This window comes from Watersipora subatra, chromosome 8 (assembly GCF_963576615.1).
Source record: "Watersipora subatra chromosome 8, tzWatSuba1.1, whole genome shotgun sequence".
NCBI classification, from domain to species: domain Eukaryota; kingdom Metazoa; phylum Bryozoa; class Gymnolaemata; order Cheilostomatida; family Watersiporidae; genus Watersipora; species Watersipora subatra.
This window is the reverse complement of record NC_088715.1, coordinates 26,854,608-26,868,816: the sequence shown is the minus strand read 5'-3', so window position 1 is coordinate 26,868,816 and position 14,209 is coordinate 26,854,608. Positions and strand designations below refer to the sequence as shown.

Genomic DNA, 14,209 nt, shown 5'->3' with positions numbered 1-14,209 from the left:
ACTCTCCTTTTAAGTATCAGATGTTACCAACGTGTGACTAATGCTAACAAACCATCTAAATATCTACCAGTATCAGAGAATATATCTACATACACAAAACTTACTCCAAAAGATGCATGTACAGTAATTCCTTGCTATTTCACTGTTCACCTTTTGCGGGGTAAAAAATATGGAAAAAAATAAAGAAAATATTTGAAAACGAAGATTAAAAAAAATTAATACATAAATCTCTCTCATCCTATTTCCTAGTAAAATCTGTCCTTGAGCATTGTCATGCTAGAAGTTGTCGCAGTTGGCTATTTGCCTGTTACTCTACGTGAAATGTAAAAATGCAATGCGCTTGCGACACCCTTCATCATGTCTCGTAAACACCCTCGATTCTCAAAACCATCTAACAAACCTAAGAAAAAGAGGGAAATACTTATGATTATGAGAAGAATGACTTCAAAATTATGTAAGTTTCTATTTTGCAGATTTTCACTTATTGCAGAGGTGCCAATCCTGATCAAACGCGAAAGGGATAGGATTACAGCAAATTTTACGGACAGGCCTAAGATGTGAGCATTATTATTATGCATATTTACAACCAGACTAACAAAAATACAGACCGTGGTTTGGAAACTCTGAGAAGCAGGAGCCAGAGTATAGCGAGTGACTCTGTGAAGCAGGAGCCAGAGTATAAAGAGTGACTCTGAGAAGCAGGAGCCAGTGTATAGAGAGAGACTCTGAGAAGCAGGAGCCAGAGTATGAAGTGTGACCCACCTTCAAACGATTCTTTGTAAGACACAATGTTGGGGTGTTGAAGCTGAGCCAAAACAGCAACCTCCTTTCTGGCATCTTCTCTTTCCTTGGGACCCATTTTCCCCATAGCTATTTCCTGCAAGCATTATCCTCACTCAGTTGCAGTTCTTCTGCACAATTTACAGAAGCTCATTCTTGTAACATTTCCACACAAATCTGAGCGCCACAGTATGCCCACAGCTGTATCAACATGACATTCACTACAGACACCTAACTGACTCTCATAACATCTGCATTGAAAGTCAGTGGCTCTGTTAGTGTTCTCAACTGCCTCATTATAGTAATACATAGCACCCTCGAGCTTCGATGACCCTGTTATACAATTTTTCGTCTTACAATGTGAAACACGATATTTTTTGCCATCGCCATACAAATTTTTTTTCACTATACCATATCAACAAAATTTCTCTAAAGATTCAATTTTGGCAATTGGTGTGCTAAATATGTCGAAATAATAAAGATGCCGATATGCTATTCGCCGAAATCCCTCACACAACGCATGAAAGAGACACGATGCCCGCTCTCTTTCAGTTCAGCGTTATTCGTTATCAGTTATATTGAAAACGAAACCGGCAACAACTAGGTGATAAGATCAAATGGAAGAGACACGAAGCTCCTATTCCTTGTTCAAATGATCATAAATTATTAGATGAGAGACTTAATGTTTAGTCTGTCTGTATTCTACCCCCTTCCTTTTAATCTTCACCTCAGTTTCGATTCTGTACTATTTGGACACGGCAAAAAAATATAAACTTAATTATTTTCAAAGAAATGTGTCTCTAGGATACCCTATCCAATGGTTGGCTACAGGTGAGGGAATTTATATGGCCCATGCGTAACTATCTATGACTTCTACAGTACTTTTACAGTACAGACCAAGAGGCTCGTTGTCAGGAAATTAGTTGCAATGACAGCTTTCGACAATTTCTAGGATTAATTGATTTTGCAGACAAATATTTAAACAAAATGAATAGCCAAAAAACGTAAAAAACCATAAATAAATATTTACAGTTTTATTTGGCTTTCTTCTCTGTCAAGTTTTATCTAATATATGCTTATGTCAAGCTAGTTGAGAATTTACAAAATTATAGAAAATTAAGAAGCTGTGATAACCTACAGTAATAAAATCATCATAACAAGAAATTCTGTATACATGTATATGTTCAGGAGTGATTAATTCTTTATTATTTTTGTTTAACTTTTTTAAGGTAACCTGAAATAATATTTTCATAATTATTAATAGTTTTAATGATATTTATAAATTTAATTTCACATTTATCACGACATAGTTTGATGATATATAATTGGATTTTATACAATTTCATTATACTTAACATTCACATCAATCATTTGAATTTTCCTTGATGATTTATAATTTGGTTATAAATGAAATTATATAGTTCCAGCTCATTATATCAATGAATTAAAACCCCCGCAAGGACTGGTCACAAGCATCATGTGGGCGAGGTTTGTTGATCGAGCTCTGTTGGGATTGTGCTAGCCTGTGTTTCAGTGCTAACACAATTCTCGCCGGGCAGTCGCTTCACCTTGTTAGGTTTTTGGTCTAGGTTTTTATTGCAGATATGCGTCGTTCGTGGATAACAAACCATGAATCAGCAAAGCTTGAATTTCTATAGTGTACGGGTAATACCTAACTAGAAAAATGGACCAATGGAAAATAAAACATTTCAAATTACCTATTTTTACCAATTTTGAGATTGGTAGGGGTCTTAGTATATATGCTTAAAGTTGAATATAATTTACCCAAAATCACCCGAACAACGGCCTTTTTTCCCTAGTTTTTGATTAATATTTTGCCACCCCTATCATAAAATGACAAAGTTGTTCATCGTTGTCACATTGTTTGACCTGGCCAATAGGATGGGACAGTAGAGAAAGCTGTGCAGTGTAGTTTTCATACTCAAAATCTAAATTTGAGCTATTTCCCAATGGTGACTATCAATATCATGAATGCTTGTGAATTCTAACTGATCATGACTGTGACATATTTATTTGACAACGAAATGAAACCAACAGATCAGTAAAATAACCACCATTGTTCACAATATTTTTAAATTTACAAAGGGTTCTATTGGCTCTATTCGGCATATTTCTGTGTTCTGGCGCCATGTTTGGGTTTATCCCAACAGACCTCGATCAACAAATCCGCCAACATGATGGCCGTAACCAATCATGTGGGAGTTTTATATCACTGATTATATACTGTGTAGTTTGACTGAATATAATCAAATATTTAAACAATTAAATATTAAAACCGTCATGATGACGATTGCGCTACCTATAGCCAACAAAATGTTGCCAAATACAAGCATCTTACCTTAATCACATACTGTTTCCCGTTACTACGATCTTTCACAAGAAAGGCCTTGCCAAAGGACCCTTCCCCAATCATTTTCACCTTCTGGTACTTATTCATTCTGCTGTCTTAAAGTTGACAAGTAGATGATGACTTGTTAACGTGTTAATTCATCTCCCATTAACCTTGCCTGTTTAATTGTAGAGTAAAAGGGTAATATTTGTAGCTCAAAAAGGCTGTATAAACAAAGTTTAATCTAAAAATAGCCAAACCAATATCCAAAGAGTTGTATGAAATTAACAACTGACTAGCCAACAATTAAAAACATATCCCAAAGAACAGATGCAGTAAACAAAATAAAGAGGCAATTGCAAGATGCAAATCAATAATGTGGCTAATACAGTATGAAATATGCGTAAGAAAATATTTGCGCCTAAATTATATTAATACTAGGAAAGCTATTTCTATGCATGTTGTTACAATATAGATTTTTAATAACCAACCTTGCAATGGATTCAAAATAGGGCAATATGGAAGTATACTCCTGGGGAAGCAATAGAGAAACTGAAATCAAACGGGTTACTAATCACAATAATCAGCCATATTGGGATAGTCTGATTTTACTGACGCACGCTCACTCTACATAAAATTAACATTGTTGGGTTAAATGAAATTACGAACTATGGAGAGCTACTTACAAAAGCGGCAGTTTTGGTTATGCGTGCAAGCCTTTCGAGAGGACTATGCTCAACCCTGTTTCCGTTTGAAATGGCTGCAGTCAAGTTTGCGCCCCGGCTAAAGGAGCTAAGAATTCACCTTTGCCAAACGTCTGCTGCTAGTCAAGGTGTTAGGTTGGTGATACGCACAGTTATTGGGCTATTAGTTTGTTAGTAGTTTTGTTGGTTTTTGCAATAAATAAACCTATATTAATCGTGTTACACCGTCACGCGTGATTGTTGGCTGGAATAGACAAGAAGCGTAATCGATATATATTTCTAGCAAACAACTGGGAATGTAACTTGTCATTTTTATCTAATTAATAAGAAACATTGGTCTAAGAAAATATTGCAACCGATACCCCATTTGCATGTATATATTAAGCTACACAGAATAGTCGAGGAAACATGTTAAAACATTTCTGCATGGTCCTCTAGACATGCTTGCTCTAATGGCCGCTTTAACCAGCATATGAACATATTTACTCATTATATTATAGCGTCATTTTGAACAAGTGCGCTTTTTAAATAAAATTACATCTCAAAGCATACACAAGTGAACAGCGAAGTTAATTTACTATTAATGCCGTGCTGAGCGCAGGTCTTACTACAGTTTTTCGGTGCATTTATGGAATTAGTATTTGTCAAAAAAGTTTGCGCTATGAAACAGTACGGTGAAAAGTACGGCGAAATGTTGCACACAAAGAAATAGAAAAAATTGACAAAATAATTATATTTTCGGGTCTGTATAGCAATTACAGCTCGTAATTATTAATTCATCACCTTACTTACTGGTTTACTAGTCGTATTAGAGTTCAGATTTTTACATACTCAGCACATACAAAATACAGCTACAAGTATGCTAGTTATTTTAGGCAAGTTAATATGTCATTACTATCAAGCTAAATACTTTTTTGTTGTTTATGAATGTAAAACAAGTTTCTGCAATTTCATTTATAACGACAACTTCAAAAGTAGAAATTATTTGTCATCCAGGATTACAGCTAAGAGTTGCTCGCTGATACGTAATTTTTATTTGGTGTACACCTTGTAAGTGCTATAAGAACTTTCAATTGCATCATCCCCAAATTCAGGGTACTGGTGTTTATTTTTGTTGGATGCATTTTTATTGAATAGCTTATCTTTTGCATTTTAAAATGCAGATGCAATCTTCACAGAATGAATATGAATGTAAAACGAACTATAAGTAACGGTCTTGAATGTGTAGCATCCTTGACTTGTATAAATGTAGGCTATACAACTAGTCAGTTGTTAATGAAATAGAGCTGTTTTTTATAAAATATAGCATGAAAAAAAGTTGACTTCCATGATCAAAATCCAGAGCCAGTAAAGCATCATTAACCACCTCTTTATTCTGTTTTATGCTATAGTCCTATTTTTGTGTGCAGCCCTTGATGAGTTGACTAGATAGCAATACAGATAAATAACTCACACACACATTAGGGTCCTCAGACTATTTGATAAAGTCGATGCACGAAAAGAAGGCTCCTAAAAGGAGATTTACCATATTTTCATATTGTAGAGATTTTATAACTAAAGAGTATGTAGGATTGAAAAAGGCCAACCCCAAAGTTCCAATATTGATAAGAGAATGCAGCGGTATCACTCCTAAGATCTGGGCAAGGCATGGTAAGTTCCAGTGTTGTCATTTTATTTGCTTTTTAATAATGACGAACTTGGCAACTTGCACAAAATTTCAGAAGATTTTATCAGAAAATATCGATATATTTCTATCATTTGAGATTTGGTTTCTGATGTTTCAGTTGATCTGATTGCTAGAATGTTTCTAGATTAAAATAGACACAAACTTGATCACAGTTAAATCGCTCCGATCAAGCGAAAGTGTTATTACGACATCTATAGTTGCAAAGAGACTGACAGAAAAGAGACGCATAGCGCTGCAACTGGAACACAATAGCCGATATCAACTATAGCAAAATAACAACTAGTGATGTCATTTTGTCTCTTTTTTTAGTGTTTTAACTGCGATCAAGTTTTGTTGATTTTAATCTTTAACCATCCTGGCAATTGAATCAATTCAAACATGTATTGAGATGTTTTACATTCATCAAAACTGAAGGCCTTGTTTCAATAGCTGATTCAATTGAAAATATTGCGTCATTTAACATTGTACTGTAATTAGTGTTGCTTGCTGTCTAGCATATTATACCATATCTATTCTGCTGAGTGTAGTGAATATCTTTTTGGTGTAGTTATTTTATTGTTTCTGTCACCATTCATCTGCCTATCACTGATTCAGGTGTTTTAGCTGGAGTTCAGTGCGATATCTACAATAACATTAGTGTACCCAACATAGGTGACTCTAGTACTCAAAAGGTTAAAATATCTGCTATGCTGTTGTCTTTTTCTCAAGTTTGTGAGATTTTTTATTCTCAGCTCTGTTGTTTACAGAATTTGGTCAGGAATCCTCTGTTGGCGTTGGAGATAAGAACAGTTCACAAGTGATGGATGAAGTATTAAAACTGGCTGTCAAATAGCTGGGAGTTATCGTCTCAATTTTGTGTCTGCATTATTTATTTGTTGCTAGTTTGAATGAATTTCTGATGGAATGTGAATACTGTACATTGTACTTGTGTTATTTGGAATGTTTTTATTGTGAAGCTCAAATGCTGAATAAACTTAAGGTTTGAGTGGAACTGCCATTCACCCTATTGTTATGACTGATGTACTTCTAACAAGTTTAGGCAGTTTCAGCATGTTAGACAACTCCTACCACAATATTACATCTCACCAAAAATACTAATATACCCTATTGCAGTGTTTGGGGATCGTTCCTTCGCTGATTATTCGTGAACTTTGCACTGTAGACCGATGTCATCATGGAGGCATCGCAAATATGTTCGAACTGTCAAACTTTCGCAATGGTTTGTTGTACATCCATGGCACACTGTGCAACGTGCTTTGGTGATGGTGATTGGCTGCTTCAGATTACGTGATCTATATTTCTCTTCATGGTAGTAGTTCATCGTGTCTGTGACCGCATTGTAATGAGAACACTTGTTACAGGCTATTCGCTGATGTAAATAAAGATGAGTTGTGATAGCATAAACGTGCTACCACAGACGATCACTCGTGTAGTGTTGGATGACTGTGGGTATATTGTGATACAGTGTATACAAGCCTTTAATGAAATAATATTTTCTTCCAGGATTACAATGTTCATGGAGTTGTTTTTCCATCAATAGGGAGACAATTACCAGTGTAGTCTTAGAATATGGTTTATAGATCAAATGTGCTATTATGTGTGTGTAACTTTTGATTGGTAATTATTGATTTCTATTATTACATCCATCACTAGAGTGAAAGTTTCATATACCGCATCAGGCTGACAAGATTGTTGGCTACCAATCTAGACTCGGAGCATTGAATGCAGCATCTTCCTGGCCCACCTTTTGCCTGTCATAAAAATCAGACGTGCCCTTCAATTGAAAAGTTCCAGTTTTTAAACAGAGGTACATGTTAGTAGAAAGAGAATAAACCTGTACCAAGTATAATTCTTTTAACAGTGATCTTGCTTGCAACAGCATGATCATGGTGCAGCATGATCATGCTTTTAACAGCAGGGTCATGGTGCAGCATGATCATGGTGCAGCATGATTATGGTGCAGCATGACCATGATTATGGTGCAGCATGATCATGCTCAAGATGCACCATGAACTCAACAGCATGATCATGGATCATGCTGTTGAGTTCAATGAACTTGTGAGATTTCTAAAATGTTACACGCCAGCTTCACAAGAGGTTTTTTCATTTCTCCTTTTATCTCCTTGGAGTAGTATTGCCATGACTAGTAGCTCATGTTAGAGGATGCTGACTGGCAAGTTGCAGCCGTGTTGTAAGAAACATGGTATTTAATTATCAACATTGGGAATATTGAATGTACTTTAATATTGAATATACTGTAATATTAAATATGCTATAATATTGAATATACTGTAATATTAAATATGCTATAATATTGAATATACTTTAATATTAAATATACTATAATATTGAATGTACTGTAATATTGAATATGCTATAATATTGAATATACTGTAATATTAAATATGCTATAATATTGAATATACTGTAATATTAAATATGCTATAATATTGAATATACTTTAATATTAAATATACTATAATGTTGAATGTACTGTAATATTGAATATTACATTGAATTATTATATTGAATCATAGTTCCTATGATTAGTTTTTTGGTTTACAGATCAACTTTCTCTTATTTTCATCATTAGATTTATGTTAATGTTATATGTTAATATAGTACTTTCAAAGCTCGAATAACACAAAACTTTGCTCACTCGGTGTCCAAGTTAATACTTACTGTATGAAACCCCAAAAGATTATTTTAAGCAGTCAGAAACAACATCGTCTGATCAAATTCTATAATTTGAAAAAACAACAGCAAAAATATTTTAAGCAATTAATGCATATTTTGCTTAGCACTCTTGTCTCTGTGCTTAATAATCGGAAGTAAACATCGATAATTCATGATATTTCTTCTAGTAGTAACCTTAGAGTTAATGAGAGTAGATATTAGGTGCTTAATTATTCGTTTCTATTTTTAGTAACATAGAGCAGCAGCTCGCTGCCGATCCAGCTAATTAAGACTTATCTCTTGCTGCTGTTTCGTGTGCTGTTAAAACTTTGCCTATCTCATATTCATATCCGTGTAAGTCGAATTACAAAAGATGAATGAAGCGCAATTGAAAAGATAATAATATCATGTCCGATTCTAAACCTTGTTCAGGAAATGTAAAAAGCCAAAAAACCTGAAATTGGCACTTGACAACATTTCTTTTCTTAGTCGGTGATAAATAATAGAAATAATCAGAGAGTTTACGGGGTGCGTAGCAGCGGGCGAGGCACCAAATCAACTGTAAGAAATGAAGAATTATAGTAAAGCAAATGTCCTTGTCCGCTCTGCAATCCCCTTTTTTAATACGGAACTTTGAAAAATAACTTTGGCTAATCTAAAAATGTTTTATTTGAGCAAAAAAACAATAGTATTTTTTAATTATTCAACCTTTGTTATTTATTCTTCACTAAATAAAAGAGAAATTTTGCAAAATTTAAATAATGCGGCTCCTAGGTAGCAACCAAAGGCAAAATTGTTTAGTCATAATTAGCTACTGGAGCCTGTCGAAAACGTTGTTTCTGTTCAAGTGTGTCAGTTATGAATGGAAATTAAAAAGCCAAGTTTCACTGTCTAGAGACAAACACCAAGTGCTGCATTTAATACTAATTGATCACTAGTATTTCCATTAAAAGGTAGGTGGTAATGAACTATCTTACGGCGTCTATATTAATTGGCCTCTTCAATAGTTAGAATCGTCACATTTCGGCAGTCAAGGCAAGGGTTAGCATTAATTTGGTAAATTGCTCTCAAATTCACATTTGCAGTAGTTGCCCAATCAGTAGCAGGTATTTGAAAGAATTCAACCAATGATTGAGAGTAAATAAAAGCATGAATAGCTATTGGCTACTAGGTGTTTATTACTATGTTTATTTTCATAGTATTATTATATTTTTATTTTGGCAAAAACATCCTTTTGTAGATGACTTCTAACGCTAATTAAAAGTTATACATACTAATTTATTGTGACATGAGCTAGACATAATTAAATGTAATAAACATTTTGTGATTTGTGATTTATTTTCATCAACAAAATTACATGTAGCTGAGCAAAAAAAAAAAGCTGGAGGAGTGATGAAGCCCATAATACGCAATAGCATAGCTAGTCGTAGCGTTGGGCTTGTCGTCATTGGTTTTATTCACATGTTAAAAGATACTACCTAAGTTCTCTCTTGCAACTGGCCACTTTCTCTGTGCCTTTAATAGACTTAAGAAGCTGGTTCCAAAAAATGGCTTGTTGGAAATCCACCCTGCGATGGCCTGCACGGAATGAAGATTGTGGGAGATTTAGACAGGAATTTGAGAATCGGGTTTCATATATTGGGTTAAAAGTATAATGCGATATGAATATAGTGAACTGATAGGTAGTATGGATGATGATTTGAAAAGAGGTTTGGTGTGGGTTAGGCGAGGTTTTTTGTGAATGGCCCTTATCATGCGTTTTTGAAGTGTTTTTAAATTTGTAAGATGGGTGGGCTTTGTAAAATGCTAAGGCTCTGCACATAATTAACAAACAGGAGTAGTAAATTGTCAGGAGATTCTCTACATGAATAACTGACACATGACTCAGGTCACTGAATGCAAAAATTTGTTTTAGGGTTATAAATATATATATATATATATATATAAATCTATATATAAATCTCAAAGTTTGTTGCTCATTATTTCAGCTATAGCTGGTTAAAATCTAACAATGAAAAATCTATATCAGAGAAGATAAGATCTTGGAACCTCCTGTTCACAAGACACCAAACTAATCCATTCAGCTACTTGAGATGCATGTATTTGAAGCTCTGCAGGTCTCCAGTAAAACTCAACCAATGATCTGATTATTGTTGTTGTCTTTTATTAATCTTAACACATCGTGCTGTCAAACACATTAGTAGAATATACATGTAAATGGACAGAATAGTTGGAATTATAAAAAATTTCAAAGCTTGATAAAAATACGAAAGTTGGTTTCCACTTACAAAAATTACTGGTTCTTTTAGAGTTGGCTTGTGCAAATTTAATTTAGAAAACTGACATACGGCTACTTGCTAAGGCTTGATTATTTAAAACTGAACAATGTACATACCTAGCGGTTTGCTTCACGTTTTAGCATAGTGTTGCTTTGATACGGACTTCCTATTCAATTTCTCGAGTCGCAGCACATAATGAAGTCATTATCCAATAAGAATGCTCGATAGCCTCCAATTTAATCGTGTTGCTAGGTAATGAGAACTCCGTCAATTGTAGATATTACTCGTAATAGATGTAGTGACGCTTTGCTACAAGTTACGATTTGGATGGCTAAATATTTGCTAATTTAAAAAACAGCAATTAACAAACTAAACAAAGCCAATGTTTGGCCAAATAAAAATTCCTCCCAATTCAATGCAAAAGGTTTATTGTGCTATATGAGTCATTATCTGGGCTAACATATGCTTAGCGACTCTGCGTTATGCGCATTGTCACCTAATAAGTTTATCAATACGGATCCTAGCTTACTCAAATTAGCCAATGGCAACTACATTACCTGCAACTGTTTATAAACCGTTTTATAAGCAACGCTAGTCGAAATTCATCTAGTCAAAGTATTCAGCTAGTTTTGACTATAATAATAGGCATGACAGTTCGTTTAAAGCCATGGTTAAATTTTGAATGTTTGAAAAAAAGATTTTATCGGGCAGGATTCAAAACCGGACACTCAGCTTGGCAACCGATCATGTTGCCATTCAAACAAATCAGCAGACAGCAACCTTGCAAAATTGAAGTATAATTGTTCAGACAAATATTAAACATGATCATCTCTCATGACGCAATGAACTGCCGGAACGCTAGTTTGTAATAAAAGCTTAAAGAATGAGAATGAACAAATTTCTTTTAGATGTATGTATGCATTCTAATAAAGTATTTTTAATGTCAAACAGCCTATGCTAGCGTTAGAAAATACCTATAATAATACATGCTTTTACGTTTGTAGATTTGTAGGGCACATAAATTGCATATACTTTTATGCGCATAAGAGTTTGTCATCAGTAAAAATGAGTGAATAATTCTAAGTGCATGTTCAGCAGATAATACTAGCTACAGATAATTGTGTGCGCAAAGACTATGTCTGCTGAGAAAGCATAGAAAATGTTTCAACACTTTTCTTTGTCAAAAAATTGCATGAATTCCTTAGATTAACCTGTATAGCAGGAACATAGTATAGGCTCTAGTAAGTGTTTTGTATAGATAGTTAAATGCTTCAAGTAGTTATGTATCAAAACAGTTATAAAGGGTCTCTTTTCTTCCAGTCAAGTGAAGACTGTTAGAAGAAGACAACTCCTTGAGAAAGCATGAGTGAGGGAAGCAAACCGCAAAATATACTATGAATGCCGCACTGAATGATAGTGGTAGCTATCATTCATTTTGTTTATAATTAATATTAAAACAGAAAAGATTACCCCAAGTGTTTTTCTTTATTATCAGGAGTCATTTTAAATTGCAGCGGCCAAGCTTTCCATTCATAAACCTTCGTAATTATCAAATGACAAACAATTAATCCATATTTAATTTATTGATATGAGTGCTCTTATTGCGGAAATTGCAACTTTTATTGTCACTCTTTCAATTTAAAATCAACTTCACTTCAGATTTGTTTAGGAGCATTTAAATAAATTTAATTTATTTAAATGTATTAGATTTAGTTCATTTAAGAACCCACAAATTTTTCATTAATAATAGATGATTTCTGACACAAAGTTGAACAGACTGAAACTATAAAATGGAGGAATGAATGAATGTAATGCAATAATGTAAAAAAATTTCCTTTTTCATCACACTGGCAGTTGTTTTATATGTGCCAACTTTTATACATCCCCAAACACTGTACATGCATTTAATGAACTGTTGACTAAAATGTTGCCCAACATGGCACTTGAATTTATGCCATTCAGCTTATTAGACCGAAGAGCTAACATATTGAGCTAACTAATCGAGCTATAGCACCTCAGAATAATTGTGCCCATATTTATTCTCAGTAGCAGCGTTATAACACTCATTATGACAGCCAACCTTAGTTACTATCATAATGAGTGAGCCAACAGTCAATCATGCCTTGGCTAATCTCAACAGTGATCTCTCATTTATCAACTTTGGTTATCGCAGTGAACAGAATACCCACAATTCATCACACGTGCAGCGTTAGGTTCCATTGTCTAACATCTTTTAGGCTAGAGACGGTAGGGGTTGTTTAATGGTTATCTTTTGGTACGCATCTTTATAATAGTAGTAAGTAGACTATTAGTAAGTAGTAAGTAGGCTATTAGTAAGTAGTAAGTAGGCTATTAGTAAGTAGTAAGTAGACTAGAGAATTACTGAGGAAGTGGATGTTAATAGATAATGTGATAAATTTACTATAACATAATTATCTTGTGATGGAAGCTGTGCTATCAATAAATAATATTTACCTGCTGTCACCCATAAATATAGCTAAGATGTTTAGAAACTATTATGTATCATTTGTAGGTATGCAATTATCTATTTAACACAAATCAGGAAATAAATATTTTTTCATTCTTCACAATTTTCTTTTTCAGTTGACTGTAAAAAATTATCGAAAATTGGCCTGTAAAAGGTATAAAAGTTACATGGTTGATCGGAGTCAGGGTTTAGTAAGTAAATGTTTGTCTACTTTTGATAAATAATCCTCAGATTTTTATTCATGAATTAGTTCTGCTGTTTGGAGATAAAATGCATAACTCTAAGTTCAAAATTTCCTCATTGAAAGCGTTGGCTGTACATCCAATATGCAAACTCCCCCACACTGCTCTGCTAAATTCCCCTTTAAAATTCCTCGTGTTGCCATCATTTGATCGAGTTGCATAATTGGCAACTCCATCATTTTCCTGGTAGTTAGTATAAGATAAAGTGTTTCAAAATAACATTATTTCACTTGCACCACTTTATGGTTTAAACAAGCCCATTAGCAAATTTTTCAATGTCATTAAGGGCAATGTATAAGTACAGTTTCCGGCGTGGAAACAGAGAGTACCTGCTGCGACCTGTCATATGTATGGTATATTGTAGTTATATTTTTAAACATGGCAGTAGATCTGATAATGTTTAATATTCACTACGTAATAACTTATAAAAATGACGACAAGCTTATACAAATGTGTAAACAATCTGTACAACACAACATCTTCTCTTTTTCTGCTTTCTTATTAATTTTTATCCGTTCTCTTTATTCTCTACTAATATAGCTTAGAGCTGAGGGCTTTGACAAAATATTTACATGCTTATTCACCAACATTTGTCAACAAAACGTAACAAGAGGTTTTATACAAAGGTTAATGTGTGTAACATATGTACATCTGATGATATTATCTTTAATTGTTTTGACCGAATTGTTTTCCAAAGAATTCATACCTTCTACTAAAGCACTCTTGTAGCCCATTGAGTGTTGGTGTTAGTGTTGGTGCAATATTAAAAGTATACTGACCTCATTGATACACATAATTGTCCACAGATATATTCACAGGTAAATACTAAATAGCTGCAACATTTGATCTTGTATCTCATCATTTTGTTAATTAAGAAGCTTTAAAATTGCATAATATTTTTAATTGACTTTTTGAAAAAGTGCTTGATTTTTTCTTTTTGCTATCAAAGGGTGTAGTTCAATTTCGCTTTTTCATTGTTTTCTTACTTTTTTGCTAAGTTCAT

The 14,209-nt window shown here is 33.9% G+C and overlaps 2 protein-coding genes across 2 annotated transcripts in view; one reads left to right on the top strand and one right to left on the bottom strand.

The window, feature by feature from the left end:
• Positions 1-3,238, bottom strand: part of LOC137401546 (serine/threonine-protein kinase Nek1-like) — a 64,434-nt gene extending 61,196 nt beyond the window's left edge. Inside the window, exons 1-2 of the mRNA XM_068087960.1 lie at positions 3,140-3,238; positions 763-877 (exon numbers count right to left, since the gene is read on the bottom strand). Coding sequence (XP_067944061.1) covers positions 763-877; positions 3,140-3,238 — 214 coding nt within the window. The remainder of the gene's footprint in view (positions 1-762; positions 878-3,139) is intronic.
• Positions 3,239-3,877: 639 nt separating this feature from the next.
• Positions 3,878-6,512, top strand: LOC137401712 (NADH dehydrogenase [ubiquinone] 1 alpha subcomplex subunit 2-like). The gene is made up of 3 exons (XM_068088169.1): positions 3,878-3,969; positions 5,378-5,484; positions 6,268-6,512. Exons 1-3 carry the CDS (start codon positions 3,887-3,889, stop codon positions 6,351-6,353), a joined length of 276 nt encoding a protein of 91 aa, XP_067944270.1. The 5' UTR covers positions 3,878-3,886; the 3' UTR covers positions 6,354-6,512.
• Positions 6,513-14,209: the final 7,697 nt, after the last annotated feature.